At 37.3% G+C, this 21,301-nt stretch overlaps 1 protein-coding gene across 2 annotated transcripts in view; it reads right to left on the reverse strand.

Moving 5' to 3' along the window:
* bnc2 (basonuclin 2) overlaps positions 1-20,673 on the reverse strand; it is a 141,092-nt gene extending 120,419 nt beyond the window's left edge. For both annotated transcript variants that reach the window (XM_056763838.1, XM_056763832.1), the window contains exon 1: positions 20,316-20,673. In XM_056763838.1, the coding sequence (XP_056619816.1) occupies positions 20,316-20,318 (3 nt within the window). In that variant the 5' untranslated portion in view covers positions 20,319-20,673. The remainder of the gene's footprint in view (positions 1-20,315) is intronic.
* Positions 20,674-21,301: the final 628 nt, after the last annotated feature.

Here is a 21,301-nt window from a genome sequence, read left to right on the forward strand (position 1 = left end):
GAGGACTGTGAGACAAGCTCTCACAGTCAGCACTGACAAGGAAAATTCTTAGGGGTTTTGATGTTATTTGTTTTGAGACAAAGAAGAGAGGGCAAGGGCCACTGTGGTATCAATGGTTGGCCCCTTTGTGAGTACATTCATGTTTCATTCGCTCCTGAAGTTGTTTCCAACGAAAGACACAATGATCATCGTGAGAGGGAACGGTATCTTCTGTCATGTCCAACATCTGAATCTACAAGAGTCCCTCTTAGATAAATATCGCATGCACACCCGCTCCAACACACACATTCCAGTACAGTCTTTCATATGTGTTGCAACACAACAGCTTCTATACTCAACGACTTTTCGCCTCCTAATAGCTTAGCACACCCGCACTAAGGGTTCACAGCGTAACACTTTTTTGGCTTTTCCTTACCATTTGAGGCCCCTGTTGCATTCTCCCACCACATACAATCATCTTTCCTTTGGCAGTGGCCTACAAAGCTTCTTCCAACTGGGACACCACTGTTATTCCTCACTTCTTAACATATGGGGCCAGGACAGAAGAAAAAGTGTGACTAAACAGGCTCATGTCTCACTCCGACCCCCACACCACCTACGCTAGCACTACCACCACTCCCCACGTCCAGATGTATCAGAGCTACACAGGCCTCTTATCAGCGCAATGTGTTTCTACTTTTCTAATCTACATAATTTATTAAGGTCAAAAAGAAAGACTGGGGAACAAAGCCATGTACAATATTATGTCTTGGCTTTATGAGTGTTGTTGAAATGAACACCATTGCCCCGAACATATCACACGCAGCTCTCCCCGACCACGAAACTGTACAGTGGTACAGAAGGAAAACAGGGGGGAGTGATGGATTGGTGGAAAGGCACAGAGGTGGGGAGTGGGGGGGGGTGGCTCACAGACTCTGTGTTTGTAGCTTTTTAGCCTGACGCAGAAGTGCACTATGGGACAGTGGAACCGCATGAGACTTAAGGGCCGTCTACAAAACAATGTTATTAAAAAAAAGGAAAACTTTAATGTTTTTTTTTGGGTGCACCTGAAAATGCAAACTTTTGAAAAATGATACCGTTATTATTTTTGTGTAAAGAACAAAAAAGCATATCTGGGAAAACAGATGTGCAATGCGCATGCTCATGTCTGGATGTTCAGTCTGTAGACATGCACAAGTACATGGAAACCAAAAATGGTGTAATACAGGATTTTTTGTTCTGCTCAAATTTGATTTCTCCAGAAACGTGTGGATTTACTGCACCACTACAACCTGCAGAGACATGTGATTTACATTCGACCAATTTAAATGATTTAAAATTATTTAAATTCACATACACCAGCACCGGGGTATTAAAAAAGAGGATACCTGGAAGGAGTTCGACTTAGGAGGAAGAAAAAAAGGGAAAGAACAGGTCAAAGTTAATTAATATGGGTACTTTTTAAAATCCAAAAATATAGGGTTCAGTACATCTAGTCGAATCTGGTTTGAGCTATATGGGGTTGAACAAAGTAAACTTGTACTTAGTGCCTAACCTAATTCTTAAAGTTGGCTATTAAATCAGTTCATTTAGCTGTTCATCAGTTTGTTCCATCAGTGTCTGCATACTTAAAGAATTCAGAGGAAGCAGCAGAGCTGTACATTTTACTGAGGAAGAAAACATGAATGCTACTTTTGCATAGTTGCTTTCAGAGGGCCCTTAAAGGCATGACACAAACTTATATATTTTTCCTTCCCTTCACAGATGCTAGTAAAGGCTTGGGACTGTGCGCATGCTTCTGGTGCCATCAGCCTTTCACTGTTGGCCAGAGTAATTAGTCACATGCCATTTATACCTCAGGTGATTGGTTAAAACAACCTGGCTTGGACATCCCTGGCAGCGGAGCAGGAGGCCATTAAGATGAAATGGAATGCTAATGTATTGCTTTCTCCAGGTATAGACCTCATTAGGCCTACACAGGCAACAACAAAAACCACATAACACATAGCAGTTGATTTTGGGGTTGTTAACTTTTTATGTGTTTTGGCTGTTCGTTTACATAAAAACTGCGTTTTGGGGTACTGAAAATGCAAACATTTGAAAACGGGTTTCAGAGTGCAAGTTTTTGAAAACAACACTCTTGTGATCTCTGTATAAACTCTGAAAAAAATCTATCAGGCATTTATCTTGTGTCGTGCCTGGTAAAGACAGGGAATAAGTTGCTAAAGTTGTTCCGCCACAGAACAACAAATGCAAGTATCAGTAAACAGCAAGTTTCATCTCGTTTTTAGAAACACTGTCTCAGTGTAAACAGAACACTGTCTCTGTGCTGATGGAAGGCCAAAACAGATGCGTTTTTAAACTAAAACGTATAACTGTGAACAGGCCCTGAGCAAACTACACCTGGCCATGACCACATAGAGTGGACTTCACCAAAGACTATAAAGCCATGCTCAGACCTACTGGCAGTCACCCGGCTACTTCATGTTACAAAAACAATCATTTCGGCCAAATAACGTAGGTATCAATAGTTTTTTACAGTAACAACATACATGTTTATGAACAATAAGGATCTCTAAGTAAAAAAATCGCAATAGAAGGAGTTACTTTAACATTCTAAATGTATAATTCAAGACAGATGATGAGCTTTGCGGTTGCTTGTGTAGAAACCATAACACATGCTTCTGTGATTTCAATTGTGTTGAATTTCCCGTGAACATTTCCTGTATTCCTAAACTGAGATTCACCACATTGTCACTGTGGAGACACATCACTCCCAATGCTTCATCACTGCATTAGTAGTTCACTCAATTGTAAAGACACGATCGCCCTTAACTGTTTCTAATTTTCAAATACTATTCTGACTCAGTCCAAATGCTGTGAATCATCTAGGACCTACATAGTTTATTTGATTCAGAGTGTAAAATTCTTTATTGATTGATGTTTTTGAATGCCTATGGAGTAAATGAATGGGGAAAATACTTCCGGAAACCAAGGCAGCTGGAAAAAAGTGGGTGGACGCTGTTGCAGTCTCTTCCAAGAGCAGAAAATCTTGATTCATGGTCATGGTTGCATGTAGCCAGTTAGGAATTCCCCACATCATTGAAAAAATCTTCTCCTTTCTGATATTAATGCATACATCTACATTACATGGAGCTATAATATAATTGCTGTTATCCCTTATATACCCTAAAGTTTCCCGTTTAAGATCTATTATTAGAAGTTTAAGTTAGAAATATACTTTAGCCATGATCCACAACCATAAATGTAGATTTATAACACAGAAGTATGAAAAACACACGTTGGTCTAAATGTAATGTAATTTTTAAGATTTTATATAGCGTACATACCATTTCTATCAGAGCAGAATAAAACGTTATTGTTAGGTACAATACGTTAAAAGGAAGAAAAAGGTTTTTTACAGAACAGCAGAGGAAAACATTTTCTTCGACACATTTGCGTGGAGTTATGTGTCCTGTAAATGGCAAAGTAAATGTTCCCTTGCACTGGTAAAAGCAATCCAAGATAAAATAGCTTGCGCACTCTCAAGCTCAAAAACAAGCCACTGAATATCTGCAAATTACTCTGCTTGTTGTGGACTCCAGCCAATCAAAGGTATGCACTGAATGGACAACATCTGCAGGAACACATTTTGTGAAGGCGAGCGTTTCGGGGGAGGAGGGTTGGGAGGGGGGTTTCATCCAAGAGCACGGTGGACGAGGTGGGAGAGCTGGACATTCCTGCCTGATGACAGCCATCACAGTCACACACACAGGCACAGGAATGTTCAGGGGGAGAGGCCGGTAACTGAAATGTGCAGATGGATAAGAAAAAAGAGACAACAAAGAGAAAAAGAGGGAGAAAGCGATAAGGAGAACGAGAAATAAAGGCGAAAATGTCACTGCCGCACTTCGTTATGGCTCAGGGAAAGGGACAGAACATACAGTGATTTACGTTGTAGCCTGATCCGCGAACCCTCTTGAAGCAATTTCTGTCACACAACTGGTGGGAGAAGATCGCCATAACAACCTCTGAAATGATCTCATGGAATGTGTCTAGTGGCACTGGAATAACCTGAATATGCGCTCCAGATGTGTTGGCTGTCACGGCAAAAGTAAACACATCTGATGGACAACGAATGACTGGATGGCCTCTCGGTCCACCCTGGGGATTAGACACAGGAGGGCTGTTATGAAGGAGAAATACTGCGAGCGTGAAGAAGAAAGAGAACACGAGATGGGGCATTTCATAGGGCTGAGGGCGGAAAAAAGGCACTGGGCACCCTGAGGACCCGAGCAGCCTTACAGGCTGCAGGAGAGCCAGGAGCACTGGGCTTGATTGTTCCCGGCCTGTCCCTCCTCTGTGTGGCCTCCGAGGGGCTCCTGCAGCCTCAGCGAATTTCCGTCTGGCACAGACCTGCGAGCTCCTGGGAGCAAACTGAAATATGAACTGCAGGAAGGAAAGAGTGAAAAGAGAGAAGAGGGGTCTGGGATGTGTTCAGGGGCGTCCAGATGGTGGTGGCAACCTCAAACATACTTTTATAACACAGCAATTTACTAGCGAAAACACAGATTTTAAGTGTGGCCGCTAAAAAAGTATAAAGGCATATTGCTTCATTCAAATTCATAATTTTAAGAAAACATCAGTTTAATTCATTCATGACTTGGACTTGGTGGTCAATCCTGGCATTGGCGACATAGGCATTAATATACAGTAGGTCACGTTAATCCGACTCTCAATACATAGGGATGTCCACTTAAACTCCTCTCGCTCAACTGGAGCATTTTCCCTTCTTGTATATAATCTCGCTGGGTCCCTTTCTGAACATGAATTTTAACTTCCAGGTCAATACCATAAAACCGTTCCTAAAATGTATACAGTCGAGATTTTAGTTGAGAACTTTATTGCTGATTACTGTCATTCTCATTAAATACATGTTTTATGATGTCTTTGACAATTGTATAGCTTGAAGTTAATAATTTTTTATATTTAAAGGGGTGCCTCATGTCTGATCTTTTCTACAGCACATTGTGAGCCAGGAACGCTGCTACTTGGACCCTGGGTATGTGCTTTAATGCTCTGTCTGTTGGTTTAGTAGCAGAAGTGTTGGAACTTCTGCTAATGTCAATGGCAGATGATTGGTCTATATACTTGTTATGTGATACTTCCTCGTAACCTTATAGGACAGTGTTGTAAGTGTACAGAGGATATAAGAACCACACACACAGAAAAAGGGAGAAGGGGGGCTACTCAAGCAGACTGGTTCAGCTCTGGCGCTGCGGTAGACCTGCCTTATGTTAAAGCAAACGACAGCTACTTAAAACATGAACAACTTAATCCCTGTACAATATGAAAATATGGGGTTAAATGGGCGGTTTTAGAACTCTGATCCACGTAGGTGTTATTCAGTGTTAATGTGAGGGAGCTTGAAAAAAGGTGGAGGGGACATAATTATAGATTCCAGATGTTACCACTGTACCCACCATTTCCTACGCTGAACTAAGGCGTGTTTTTTCAATAACATGGTTTATTTAACTTTTTTAAATACGACTAAATGTAAAAATATATTTGTAAGCAGACACTTCTTTTGTTTTACAAAACTCTGCTTTCCACACTAAGGCTAGCGGGAGGTGTAATTATATGATATTGCCTGGAGAGTGGAGCGGTTAAAAGTCTGAGCACTGGTGCTATCCCTTGGTCCATTATCGCTTAATGACAAGAGTAAAAAAAAAATTGTGCAAGGCATTTATGATATAGCATAGTTACAGGTAAGGTGCCTCCAGTCTGACAGTGATCGTCCACACCCAACAAACTGATATTGTCATAATTTAAGGCTATACACAAAAATTACAAAAAATAAAAGATCATTCCAAATTTTCATTTAATCAGCATTTCTAGATGTATTGTGGCCATTCCAGTTCAGTATCTGTTGAGACTGGCATGACAAGACACAATAAAATGTAAACTCATGTTTTTTTACTTTTCCTAAATACAAAAACAAATATTAATGTTGTATTCCTAAAATTTGAATCCTTTGAATCCTTTCTATTATTTTGATCTGTTAATAGTTCACAGAATAAAACAAAAATGATAATTTTCCCTTAACACATACTCATAAATAGTAAATTTAGAAAACTTGAAAATAATTTTGAAATGGTCTCTTAATTTTTTCTGTGGCTGAAAAGGATCAGAATAAATGCTGCATGACTCTATGTTGTGCGATCAACCTTATTCAATTTGAGCATCTTCAAAGTGGTCACCTACCGCTTTGTAAAAATGTACTTTTAGCAACATCCAGCATCTTCTTAAAGTCTCCCCCTAAGGTGCTTTGTATTGAATGAACAGTATTGAATGAGTACCCATTTAACCTGGACTCATACTGGCTGTTTTGTTTCAAAGCAGTATTACAAAACATAATGTTTTAATGTCTTAAAGCCTACAGCTGGGGGAAGTTTAACGTCGCCTCTGGCATTATAAAAGATGTGCATATGCCAGCTTCTATGTGTAATAGGAATCACGTGTTCATGGAATAATTTAAAAGATGCAACATTTAATTTAATCTGGCCAAGGTAAATTTAGGCCTACCTTGTTATTTGTGTCTGTGTACACTGATGTGGCCTTTGCATCACATCTTGAGACCCTTGCATTCTATTCCATCCTGTTTGCGTTGGTGCTGGCTGTGTTTGTTGTTTGAACAGGACCCTTGAAGTAATTTGTTTTAATACAAAAATTATCACGCTCTATATACAGTATAATAATCATAGTAAATGAATGCATTCAGTTTACATTCATTATTGTGATGTTCAACAAAATTTGATGTCTTTCACTATAAATAAAAAAAATTTGTCTCTGTCCAACAAACTGAACAAAAAGTTTTCAGTGAAGTCTTTGCAATGCATTGTGTGTCCTATGTTAATAAGGCATACCCATATGCCACATTCTTACTTATTTTTCTATGGATTTTTATATATGGCCGCCTAAAAATAAGTAAGGGTATGAAACCAAGGCTTCCGAAACAATGTGGGTGAGTTGGCATTTAACCCAACACTTTTTAAAAGTGCTGCAATTGATCATTTCGTCATCCTACCAGGGGGATTTTTCTATGTGCAAGCTCATGTTCACTTTAAAGAGCTCTCCCACAACTTGCCGCAGTGCCAGATGCTTGCCTGAACAGTCCAGTGTACACATTTAGTCAAAATGTCTTCCTTGGCAAGATATTAATGTCAAGAGTATTGGTTTATATAACAAAAATATTTTTGTCTAAACATTGGGTCTGTACAAAGCATTTTAAATGCATCGTAACCAACCACTGTTGGTTTTTGCTACCAGGCAATAAAAATGCAAAACCTGAATGACTTCTGCAGAAGACAAAAGAAGAGATTTTGAGAAATGTTATGTTGTGTTATTGGATCGTTATTGTTTTGTAAAATAGCCTAAATATGGGTCAATACTGTATGGTTATCAATGGTCCTTTCAAATATCTTCTTGTGAATGGCTGAATTTCAGATTTATTCAAATGCATCGACACTTAATGTTTCCAGTTTTATATTACCCATCTGAGATTAATATACTGTTTGTGGATTATACAGTGGCAGTATGCCACAGGTTGATTCTAATTTTAATTCATTAAAGTTCAAATTTTTTGAATATTTCCCAAACAATCCTATTTCATGTTTGAGATGGAGGCACGTATTAGTAAAAAAACTGCAAGTTTAAGAGATGCTGCTGCTGTATATTTATATTGTAAACTTGCTGTTTATTATTCATGTTTAAAGTAACACATTTAAATAAATAATATATCCATGTAACCTGGTTGGTTGATAACTTTAACATACCATTTAATATGTTAGTATATTAGTTTTTTTATTGCTTTATAATTTATTATTATTATTACTAGTAATAGTGATAGAAAAAACATACAGCAATTAATCATTGAAATTTGTTCCTATGTTCGCTTTTAGTCTAGTAGGACTAGACAATGCCAGCAAGGAATTGTGATTTCTCTACGATCTGTTTCTCTGATTTCTCCAGCCCAGCTAAAGTTTCTATGCAATATGCAAAACTAACATAAATGTATAACATATTAGATTTTTTGCGACATATATGTTTATATGGGTGGGTGGGGTTTCACAGTAAGCACATCCCAACAGTCACCAGTACAACACTAGTGAGACGTGTGGTGACTGTTAACAAAGTTTCTGTCTATTAGGAGTGTTTCAATCAATCACTTATAAGGGCTCCATTTTAACTGGTGTCTATAAGCAGTGAGCAAAGGCAAAATCAGTTTGTACTTCCCGAATCCTCCAGAAACACTCAGAAGTTGGAGGCCCACTATCTTGCTGTCAAGACCGGGATTGGGTTCACCCTCAATGCACCAGTGCACATCCCGCAAGGTTTAATGAACTAAGTGACCAAACTGCTGACACGCTGTCAAGCCATGGCACATGAGTGAACCTTCTGATTGTCAAGGTGATTCAGGGTAAACTCAAGCACAAACCTGGTCCACAAGCTTGACAGCATCGCTGCAAACTGACAAAAAGGTATGGTTTTTAGACAAAAAAAGCACTTTGAACTGTTGCAGGTTTTGAGCATATACAGAGAGAGAGAGAGCGCTAACATGAGAGAGAGACAGAAACCGAGAGAGCATATGTACACTTTGCTAAGTGGCATTTTAGCAAAAAGCAATAAACATTTATATTCACTGTGACCTTTACACTGTGACCACTGTGTATTTTTTTGACTCTAATATATATATATATATGCTTTGTCAAATGCTTTGGTAATAGAGAACTGCAGGGATTACGTATTATAGTATGATTTTTTGTTTGTTAGCATTTTTGGTTTGTCGGCAATTTAGCACTTCCGGTTCCATCACCCCAAAATGAATGGATTTGTAAAATGGGTTTTTGATGAAATGCCAAACAAAACTTCAAAATATTTTCTTCTTTTAATGTATGGCATAAAACACGCTCAGGTTTTTTAAGCCTTATCTTCTCTTAAAATTGCCGTTTGGTAACAAATTGTTAAAACCTACATTGTCGTGGACGTTAGATGTCATCACAAATATACATTTTACAAATAATACAACATGGGCACAAATCTCTAAAAACGTGGATAAGGGTTAAATTCTTCTTTCAAGTAATAACTCACCAGGGAACACATTTTTTGAAAGACTTGTGGGATGGTTGGTGGTGGTGACGTTGATATCAAGCAATAGTGGTGTAGTCTGTTTATAGCATCATGTTAGCTTTTACCACTGGCGATTTGATTTAGGCTTAAAAATAACAAATGTTGTGTTCATTTGTGAAAATAGACAATACCTGTAAGTGTAAGAATGCTTTTTGCAGTTCTCTGGGTTGAAACTTCTGGGTTGGTCTGCAAAAATAATTCATCCCTGCAGCACTCTACCCTGTAAAAACTAATTTGTGTACTATACTTAATGCAAATGTGCAAATTCATTGCCTTGATTTAATTAAGTAAGCTTAACTAAACTGTATTAAAAAAATACTTTTAAATAACTTAAATAAGTAAAATAGTTATTTAATGAATTAAGTTGAAATTACAAAATTTTGCCTGTAATTTTATGTTAACTAAACTCAATTCTTTCTGTTTCTTTATTTTACACAATTCGTAGTCTAGATATGTATAAATCAAACTTATGCAACCCAAAATGAGCAAGAAGAGACTGATCTCATAACTGAATAATCAATGTACTTTAGTAAAGTAAAGTAAAATTGTGTTTCAGGAAGTAGGTTTAACTTTTTTATGAAATTAAGTTTAAATTACTTAATCTGTTTGATTACTTTGAGCATTTGATTTTACAGTTGTAAATATGTTAAAATCATGCTAGCATGATTCCGACTTTAAGAGAGCGAGCAAGAGAGAGAGCAAAGCTCGCAATATTGTGAAGATGCCACTGCATTATCATGTAACACACATTTTTTGCCATGCTGTTTTAGCCCACTTAAAGATGTGTTGTTATCTGGCCAATAAAATGTAATTAGAGCTAATTATACCACTGATTAGCCTAATTAAAGCTTAGCTTATTCACTTAAGGATTAGGCGCTAAAGTAAGCCTTACGCTGATTATAATGTGAGTGTGTTCAGAAATCATAACTGTAGAATTCCCTGGCTTGCCCATGAGACAGAGTGCACACTAAGTCACATGACTACAAAGCTGTTAGAGGCTGGAAAGGAAATCTGGAGGTGACGGGAAAATTAAATAGACTCATCCTATGCAACCTATTCACAGAGTCAAACTGAGTCAGCTCTGCCCCAGGGAATCATAAACACATTTACATAGCAGCCTTTGTGGTGCCAAATCACAGACAGCGGTCATACGCTCATTTTAGCCTGGTACATTTGTGAAACCATCGTATATTGATGGATACTGCATGTTTCACATGAAATGTCATCTCTCAGGTGTCCACTTAGTTTGAAATTACCTCTCCCTGGACTGCAAGAAAGCTGTGTACTGTATCAAGTTTTATAGGCTGGGGCTGCACTTCTCTTGTCGTGTATGCATTCACAAAGGAGGTCATTAGCTGGGACACGAAGACAAATATTGGCTTGAATTCTGTCAAGCAACTGAATGTGAATTGTTGCTTTTGACAGACAATTACCTTTTCCTCAATAAGCTTTATAAAATTGTCAGCCTGTTTCTGGTGTCCCGGACATCTAAGTGATATTATATAATTACAACTAATAGCTTGTGTTTTGCCACCCGAATGAAGTCTGCAAGCACTGCCCGAAAAAATCTAACAATGTTCTGTGCCTCTGTGAATATTAGATTATTGTGACATTTTTGTTTCTGAGGCTTCATGTAGGAAATACTGTTCATTTGTGGCATCCCATTTTGTGTGCTGTGGAATTTGTATTTTTGTAATGTGTGCCCGGTTGCATCACTGCTTGAGGGCACAATGACCTGAGTGCAAAGGAGCAGGACGACCAGCACTGATTTAATGTTCTCTCCAGAGCTGATGGCCCCTGAGCTACAAAGTTGCATCTATAGTGACATGAAAGAGAACATGGAAAGTCTTAGTGCCTAGTGAAGAACTCTGGGCTAGTCAAGCTTCCTCTGGGAGAACAGACTAGACCAGCAAAACAATTCAAAAGCCAAGCTGCAGCACCTCTCATGAATTTAGATATTCTACGATACACAAAGATTTCCTTCTCACACTGAGCAGTTTGTAGTCCATGGACTTTTTGCCAAAGCCATGGCCTAATGTTGTCCTCCTATAGTAGGGACTACAGTGGTTGGACCAACTGCTATAGTGTTATTGGGTGACTTTAAAAATGTCCTTATAGGCTACCTCGACTATGGGTGGAAGGAAGGTAAGGGAAGCTTTGATGATAAAGATGGGGAACTCCTGAACTACTTCAGCTAAAACCTCAGAAAAACGTTGCGGATGGAAGGAACAACATTGACATACCAATATGTTCTTAAATAAACAATTCGACGAAAAATAACATTTCTGTCACTCAAGTCGTTCAAATCCTGTATGACTTACTCGCTTCTGTGGAACGCAAAATAAATGTTTTTGTAAAGTGATTGTAAAGTAAAAGTGATTTTGTATCCATATGGAAGTCAATGTTGTTCTTTGAATTATCTTCTATTGTCACTTTTGGGTGAACTATCACTTTTGCATGTAATGTAACCTTTGTTATGGTTCTGTGGGGTTGATCTACAGTGATAGTTTACCCCAAAATGAAACAATTCTGTCAACATTTACTCACCATTTTGTAATTTCAAAAATGTTCAAAAGAATATATTTTGAAGAATGTTTTTAACTGTGACCCATTCACTTATATTGGTTTTGTGTTCAAGGTCCATTGAAAGTAAATGGATGCAGGCGCTGCTCAGGTTCCAAAAATATCTTCTTTTGTGAAAGAAAGTCATACAGAAATGACAAGAGAGTGAGTGTATGATGACAGAATTTTCATTTTTGGGTGAACTGTATACAAATTAAGCCTATATGTTGGTTGAAAGGACACTGTGTTAGGCCGAATGCTATTTGAAACCAAAAAAATAAGGAATTGTGCAGCGCTTCCTTGTGTTTTCTTTGTGTCAAGAAAAGCAGTAAAAGATTTCATGGGCTCATAAAAAAGACCAAAAGCGCTAGAGTGGTAGACAGTGGCATTTACATGTGAAAACATGATCACGACAACACCGAAAAGGGAAATCATAAAGGGTGTCACCGGTCGAGCTACTGTACTAACCAACCCTTCCATTAGAGGGTTATAGAAAAAGAGACTGCTGGCTCACGTCGGCAGTAAATAAAGCTCATACTTAGGCTGAGGAAAGTGACTCTGCCAATCAAGTTACTTTGTGTTACAAGGTAAAATTATTAGGTCTCTGGAAGCATCTAATTATGAGTATTTATGAGAGGGTGCACTAGTCTGTAATAACAGCTTGGTTTGCGAGTGGCACTCTTTCTGTCTCACTTTCCCTTCCATTTTCATCTCACCAGGCTGTTATAGGAGGGATTTTGAGCATATTTATGTATCCATTTAAAGAGAGAATACAGATAAAAAACAACATAAAACAATGCAAATAGTCAAATATGTTTTGTGAGTAAACATTTATAAATACATATCTATTGTTAGGTCTTTACAATAGGTGATCTTTAAATACTCTATAAATGTTACCAAAGCGTAGTTCAGTGTCCTAATCTTTAAGCTCCAAGATACCAAATAGAATGGCTCCTTTCATAACCGTCCCCAGACATCAGCCACACAGAATCGGCCACAGGCAATCTGACTAAACCAAGGACAAACACACAGGCAGGAGAGCATTTCTGCAGGCCTCCTTCATCTCTATTTGACATGTGCTGACTCTATGCTCCATTAGGACTTGAATAAAGCTTTCCATACAGAGATAGAGAGAGCGCTTCAGATTTGAGCTGTACTGTATGTTCACAGGAAGGGTACACTGACTAATCCATACTCATCCCTGCTTCTGCCCCTGAGACACAACATGATTTATTAGTCTGCTGCCCCTCACCTGAGGCACAACCAAGAGAGAGATTTGACCAAAACCACAAACCCAATAACAGACTATCGATTAGCAGCCAACACTTTACTATAGCACAAAGTTATATATCTATGAAGAAATTAAAAAAAATGCCTCATACCGAGAAACATTTTGAGGGTCTTCACTAGTGCCAGAGCTGTGCGTTTGTTTCTGGTGATGTTGAGATGCTGGAGAAAGAGAGAGTCGAGAGAAAAGACCTAATAAAGGAATGCCTCTTTATTGCATTTATCCCAGAGGCTTTCTCGGTAAGACAGTAGATTTGACTGTAGTTTGAAATGCAAGAAATTCTTTTGAAACCAAGACCTCCTTAATGAAATATTAAAAATGTTTGCATGCACTCTTTAAATCTTAAGCTAGCTGTTTAATACAGTAACACAATGACATTTAAGATCATGTGAACACCTTACATGTCAAATTCTGTATATTACCCCGCTTTCCTTCTGCATGTAAATTCACTTTTTTCGACATTAGGTTGTACGACTTATCATTTTAAGATAAAACTGAAGGAAAAGAGATGACTTTAGAAAAACGAAAATTCTGTCAAGATTTACTCAGCCTCACATTGAGGTCCAAACCTGTATAAATGTCTTTGTTCTATTGACACAAAGAAAGATATCATTGTCTACCATAGTAGGAAAATATTTGTTTGTTTATATAAAGCAAAAATTCTGGGGCACCATTTCAATGTTTTCTTCTATGGTAGTCAATGATGCCCCAAAAAGTCAGTAGCTCACTTTCTTCGAAATATCTTTCTTTGTGTTCAACTTAACAAATAAATGTAAAAAGGTTTGAAACAACTAGAGTAATTCATGACAGAATGTTTTTTTTGGGTTAACTATCCCTTTAAACAGTTTGGGATGTCTGTGTAGGAACATAAACAACACATATTTCCCCTAAATCTTAGCTTTTATTAAGATCTTCATCTCTGCAACCACAAGCTTAACAGTGTCCTGTTGAAAGATCCAGAATTGTTCTCCAAATATTCCTTAAGAAAGGAATGTAATTACGACTGCTGTAATGAGCTGTTAGAGGGTTAAATCATCATTTACTGATGTCTGCCGTGACTCTGCCCTAGTATAAAGGCTATAAAGAAAGGCTATAAAGAAAAGATGTAAATGAGAACAGACCCTCATAAAAAAATTGTCGTCGCAACAATTTTGCTAGTAAGAAATATGAGAAAGAGAAACTCACATGCATGGCATATTTTCCTAAAAATATATATGTACAGTACACTTTAAAGCTTGCAATGTACTCTTATTCAACGGTTGAGGTTAGAAGACAACTACTATACTTTATGAACAGGGTACAGAACAGGGCTTGAATCTCATATTACCATTTTTTGAATTTAAGGGTATTTTTATGGGCTTAATGGTTTGGATGGTTAAACTTTAAATAAAACATTCAAATGCATGTAACATTATGATTGGTGTTAATCAATTAAAGCAGAATGAGACTGGGTCGTATGGCATGAATACGTGTTTTTCTGTGTCTTTGGTGTGGTATAAGTGGCCCATGCATGTATTAGACACTTAAAACTGCAATAATTAAAGTGTTGGAACAAAAGATGCATTCTATCTAAAAGCAAATGCTCACCCAGACCTGCCTGAAACGCCTCGTGTAACCACACCCCCACAAATCTACGTCAGTTTGTGGTATGATATGACTAAGACCTTCCAAATGTATACGCAAGTGAGGTGCATGGGTGTATCTGTCAGTACAATTGCTTTGGAACCTGATGTTGCAATTATCTGAATATGACTTTGTAGACTTTTAGTAGAAGAATATTCCAAGAAAATACAGCAAATACGCTTGTATTATTATTGTAATTTTTAGACAGAAAGTAAACAATAAGTAACATTCACGAAGAACCTTAACAGAAACTGTAGACTAAACATGGCATTGCATGTAAATTTACTGTAAAATAATGTCAAGTCATTGGTTTTTGAAAGTAAAAGGTTCTAATAGTAAAATGGTATTACAAAGGTTAAGGTATTACAGTAAACAATTGTCATAATTCTTCATGTTTCATGATATTTAATTTTAATATTAGTTGTTTTACCGATTATGTACATTACAGTGTTTGTGCCACATTTAATATCATTAATGTTTTAGCGTCATACTAGGGTTTCTTTGTGTAATTCCCAGCAAACCTGTAAGACTATTGTCAGTTGTCAAAAGAATGGCATTTTAAGGGACTTAAGCACCTGTAAAATGGTTTTATAAGGTACAAAGCAGATTGATATAGTTATATTATATAATAAAATAAAATATATATACAATAAATGCTAAATAATATGATAATGTCCTAATTTCAGTAAGCACTGGTTTTAGCATTTTTGACCATATAAAACAAGGCACTTCCAGTGAAACTAAGATGTAGCTCTTTAGGCACCTATTTAATACAGAATTCCTACACTAACAGTTTGTGTTAGCAGTAAACTTCTCCAGTGGACTTGTCATCTGGCCAGCCAACTCTTCTCCCTCCCTGTGTCGCTCTCACACTGAGTCTTGGGCGCTATCAACATGTGGCGCATGTCCTTGACACACTCAGCAAACTCAATCACGCCTCATTCCCCTCACCTCTCCCTCTCTTTTAATATGAGGTTACCGGGTAAAGAAACAGGAATCTAATAATGGTGACAGTGGGGTTGTTTTGTTACTGTTCCCTCAATCTTGGAAAGAGGTGCTGCACGGACATTAATGAAATGAATCAAAGTGACATTAGCTAGAAATCATTAAATATAATCATATTAAAGTACGCAAAAACTACTTTTACAAATGATACAAGGGACATGATGAGCTGAAACAAGCATTTTACTGGTGGGACGCTTTCTTGCTCATGCAGTTTGCCATTTATTCCTCAAAAGCCTGTGTGTGTGTATGTGTGAAGGTTTGCCTATATTTGAAAACAAAATGTAAACATTTTTAACTTCATTCTTAAAACTTATAAATAAGCCTAATCATCTTTAACTGTGAATCTAATAATGTCAATAGTATTATATAAGGGTTAAGAGTTTAATACAGGATAAGGATTAAATATTTGTGAGACAGCAATGAGATGTCCTCACAAATATAGTCAAACAAACCTAGGTTTGTGTGAGAGACTTTGAGCATATTGTCTGGCTCTGTCCAGTTCACAGATGCTGAGAGGAATTTTGCACAGGGTTCTTTGATAAATGTTAAGGTCACGGTAAGGGAAAGAGAGCCAGAAAAGTGACGGTAGAGGGTGGATGGGACGCATGTCTCGTCTTGTGCATGCTGCTGTGACTGCATTAGTGGAATGCTACAGTCACATGAAAGAGCTCTCTGAGAAGCAGCATTTCTGTCTGCTCAAAAGCCACACTGTCCTCCTCTCTGCACACACACCTAAAGGCACACATGTAGACATAAACATGCCTAAAGCCACGCACACTGAAACACAAATCCTAGAATACATTATTTAGTTACATGTTACCTATTCAAGATATATTAGCTCAAAGCAAGAAGAAATAATAAAGCTTTTTCACAAACATACAGCATGTTAAGAAATCTTTTCTTTACTCCGTTAAAAAAGCTTATATAATCAAGGCAGCAAACTAATAGTAATAATCGAACGGGAACTAACCCCAGAATTCAGGAAATGTACATGTCACACGGTGAATAAAACAAAATCGGATTTTTTTATGTCAAGACGTCTGATATTTTTTGGTTTGAATTTCTTTTTATTCTTTACTCTTTTTTTTAATCTTTTCTTTGTATGACACCTTAGTATGCACATATACAGATCAATAATTGGAGACCCAGCAAAATGGAATAAAAAGGCCACCAGAACATTGAAATTGAAAAATCTAAATCCTAATCCAGAAATAAACTTATAAAATCATATTCAAATCTTCTATCATTTCAAACCCTAAATCAGGAGTCACACATTTGAATTAAACCTTTTCAGAGATCTTAGCAGTGGACAAAATACAATGCGTTCTCTATTCACAATCAAATAGTCCATAAACAGGTCCCTGTCCTTTTTTATTAAGAAACAAATGCATTCCTGAAAATCCCATTGTAATCTCCAGCACACCGTATCCAGCACACTCTGTATGGCAAAATGTGGTGTAACTGCTTACTATATACTACCTCCATATAAACTATAAAATATAAATCACACACAATCACCGTACACCTCCCCACTGGGTACTTTCGTTACTGCAAGGCTTCTGTTTTGAACTTGCCTGCAAATCCACAACATCCCCAGCCCAACTCGGTTCACTCTACCAAATAAAGTGAATTATTGTCTTAGTTCTTTAGAGGAGCAGAGGTTACCTTTAAACTATCATTTCCTTAAGTCATCAATCTAGCCGCAGCAGCTGACATACTTAAGCATTTCTGTTTAAGAGCATTATATACTGCAATCCAGCAACAAAATAATACCAATAAAACAGCTATACAAGAAAGTCTGACATGGCGTTAGAAATTACTAATACAGTAAATGTAGTATTATTGTAGAAATGTTCAGAGTTTTAATTTAAAAATGTCGGACAATGGTATACATTTGCATGTTCTGTTACAAACCACCACAAAACCACCTATCGGAAAACGAATGGGATCTTATGAACGAGTGGGATCTTATTTTGAGACATGGATAAGAAATAAGATGTAAAGTCTAAATATTTTAATGCCCTAACTGCTATAATCCCTATATGTCTGTGTGTGTGTGTTTTCAATTTGTCTATTATATTCTTGGGAAACGTGATTAACATCTACCGAAAGTATATTGTTTTCGATATGATTCTGATTTGCTTGAAGAAAAGTATCAGTGTCACAATTTTCCTTACATAATCGACGGCTTGACAGTGGAGACGAAATTTCTCTAACAGTTCAAATGCACTTAACAAACTGTCTCTCCAGAAAAGTAGGAAGACTGTTTTGTGCTGTGCTCTCCGTTTGCTGGTGTTATGACCTACCTGTTGTAACAACCCACCCCAGCCATTCCCATCCCATGATGATGGCTACTGATGTTGATATGTTACTTTTTTTATATATTACACCAGCCTTTTTATTTACCGATGATGACTGATAATAATAATACAAAATAATAATTGCAAGCACTTTTTATAAGTAATCTTAAAATTCTACTCGAAAGTTCTGACAGTTTTACTACTGCCACCAACTCACTCAGGAGAGGAATCAGGAGAGCTGTGAGATCAAATGAGCAGTGTGCGTGTGTGTGTGTGTGTGTATGGGAGGCAGAGGGTCAGAGAACACAGGGCTAAGTGGACCTGCTCTTCATTAAGACAATGTCTCCAGGGGATGTCACTAGGTCTACCTGTCCGTGCGCTTATTGAACCGTCTAACCATCATCCACCCTCTTACTCTGCCAGGGCCCCTGGAGAAACACACCAGCACCGCTGACAAGTACAGCCTTAGACTGCGTCTGCAACATGAAAGCAGCTCTTCATTTTACCTCCCTCTCTCTTACACACACACACACCCTCTCATTTCTCTAACACTCCTGCCCTCTCACTTTCCCCTGACTGAACCTCTGGTCTTTTTTTCTAAGCAGCAAGAAGATGAGAGTGTGAAAGACAAAGAGAAAGACGGAGGGAGAGAAAAAGAAAGAGATAGAGAAGGAGGACATAACTGCGTTTGACTCTTGACATGGAGCAGATGAAATGTTAAGTGTCCAGACAAGTCCAGGGAACCGTGCAGATAAAAGTCATCAAATGACACTCTTGGAATGCAAATTGGCATTCTTGACTGCAGCACATGAACAACTGTGCCCCATCACAGACAGCGGTTGAGATTAGGACAAAATGTGATGTAAAGCACCAAATCTTACAAAAGCTTGAGCAGAGAAGCAAAGGAAGACTTTTTTCAACTGTAAAACGGTACTGTACATTTAGTGATATCTCCACATTGTCTCTGCATTCTCTGCAAATAAATATCCTTAAAGTTCACCTGCCCTTGTAAATCTCTTTTTCTGTCTGCTGCAGAGTTAAATGCACATTTACAGAGGAAGAGAAGTATAATAGAACATTTTCTTAATTATTCAGTACTATAAAGTACTCATTTAAGAAATCAAGAATTAAAAAATCAAGAATTCAAATTTATGACACTTGGGTGATATTATTTTATCTAACAGGTAACGGTTATTTTTATTGAAAAAACTGTAATGCTATTTTAAAAGAACATGGTTATTCTTTGACCATTTTGGACCCTAATTACTGTATGTATCCATGTCTCCAAATTTCTACAATTCTATATTTTCTTCATATTTCTTCATATTTCTACTTTTCTTTATAGGCACCTTATAGTGTCTTTTGTCAAAAAAACATGTTGTCACACTGGATGGGGTAAGTTGTCACAAAGGAACATAGTTTTAAACAGTTTCGCAAAACTAAAAAAACATAATGAATCACAGAACAATTCATGAAACAATATACAAAATAAGAAAATATATACAAAGTGAAATATACAAAATATCTGAATTACCAAAATATCTAAATGTTTTGGGCCAAATAAAACACATTGTTTACATTTATAAAATTGTATTCATTGCCCCCAAAGCTGAAATTTATTTTTAAAAAAAACTCTGAAAACACACAACGTTTTTGGTTAAATACTTATATTATGCAGCTGACCCTAACCTGATGTAAATCAGTGTGGTTTAATTGTGTTCACAATGAAACAGCAAAAACATAATGATAATGGAATTTTTGCTGGGAGGATAGAAGTTATAAAAATATTCTAACCTTACAGGGTTTTAAGGGTTTTGTCAGTATTTTTTTTTCACTCGAAAAATGCACATTTGACAAATACATATTTATATAAAAAGAAGATAAACTGGAAATAATATGGAGGATGTTGAGTGAGTTAACCGTTTTTACAAAAGCATTATTAATATAGAGTATGCTTACGTTTGCTTTATTTCAGTGTCTATATATGATATCCTTTTAGCTTAAATTACTTAACAGTGCACACATTAAGGGGGTACTGTACTAGGCTCAGATGATAGCAATCCTCAGGTAAAGCGATATCTTTAACGTAAATTTGCCAACATGCTCAGGATTTCAGGATTTTTCTAATTCTCACGCATTCGAAAACCTTTCATAAATCATCAACAAACATTAGGATAACGCTTAACAGACAAGTAGTTTAGAGAAATGCACATACATCTCAACTCTGTCAAAGTTTCATGACATGTTTGGCGAATTGAATTTAAGTGATTTAATGATATGTTAAGCGTTATCCAATGCACTAATGATTGCTAATGTTATTATTAACAGTTATCGTAAAGTGTTGATGTTTTGGTCGGTTATATACTCACCATTTCTTCATATTGTGTGAATGGCTGAATGAAGTTCAGTCAGATTTCGCCCTCATGTGGGGGGACTCTCTCCTCTTTTCTCTCTTCTTCTTTACGCAAATCTCTCTTAACTCACTCAAAACTTAGTGTTTTGCCTTCTTAGATCGTAATCGATGATGATAACAGTCCGTTATCGTTAGACGATAAAGAAACAGTGATAAAACCGGAGTCAGTTCTAAGCTCTCGTCATTCGCCTGTACCAAGGCTATGTAGGCGAAAGAAGCCCGTTGGCTGAAATATAAGCTGTTTCGGTGGATCCAGAAGCCAAGCGCTGGTTCTGCGGCTTCAGATCCGCTCGTTTAAGCTACTCCAGCGGGAATGAAACGGGACTGAAGTGGGTGGGTAGTTTGAAGCACCGGGGTAAATCTCTGGCTGTCCGGGAAGAGAAAACTCACTGTCTTACTCAATCCCGGCTATTTCTTCTGCATAGTCAGCTCTCTCTGACTGCTGCATTACATTGAAAGGAACAGGGTAGGCTAATATATTATAGTTTAGTGTAGTGGTTCTGTAGTTGAAAACATATTATCGTCTTGTGAATCTTCTAATATAGCTGTTAATGTATTGTCTTTTAATAAATTTGCTAGTGTCTTTTCCTCAAGTATATGCTTTTATAGATGGTAGTATATGCTACTCTCTTACTTGGTGCACTTGAGTGTCTAGCTTTAATGTGTATGAAAAACTAAAACTAAACAGAGCAAAAGTACAGTTTTAAATGGGAAAAGGGAAAATAATTATAGGCTTTAAAACAGAAAAACTGGCAGCTAGAGTGTAATTCACAGTTTTACCTCACCAATTCAGCAGTTGTAATGCCAATTTAAGTAACTGAACTGATTTATGCTACATTTAGGCTAGGCTACTCAATTGTCACTGGTCAGATCATAATTGTTTAATGATGTGTAACTAAATCAGTAAGTACATTTCTATAGGTTGTTCGTGATATGCATTAT

This window comes from Triplophysa dalaica, chromosome 2 (genome assembly GCF_015846415.1).
Source record: "Triplophysa dalaica isolate WHDGS20190420 chromosome 2, ASM1584641v1, whole genome shotgun sequence".
In the NCBI taxonomy this organism is placed as follows: domain Eukaryota; kingdom Metazoa; phylum Chordata; class Actinopteri; order Cypriniformes; family Nemacheilidae; genus Triplophysa; species Triplophysa dalaica.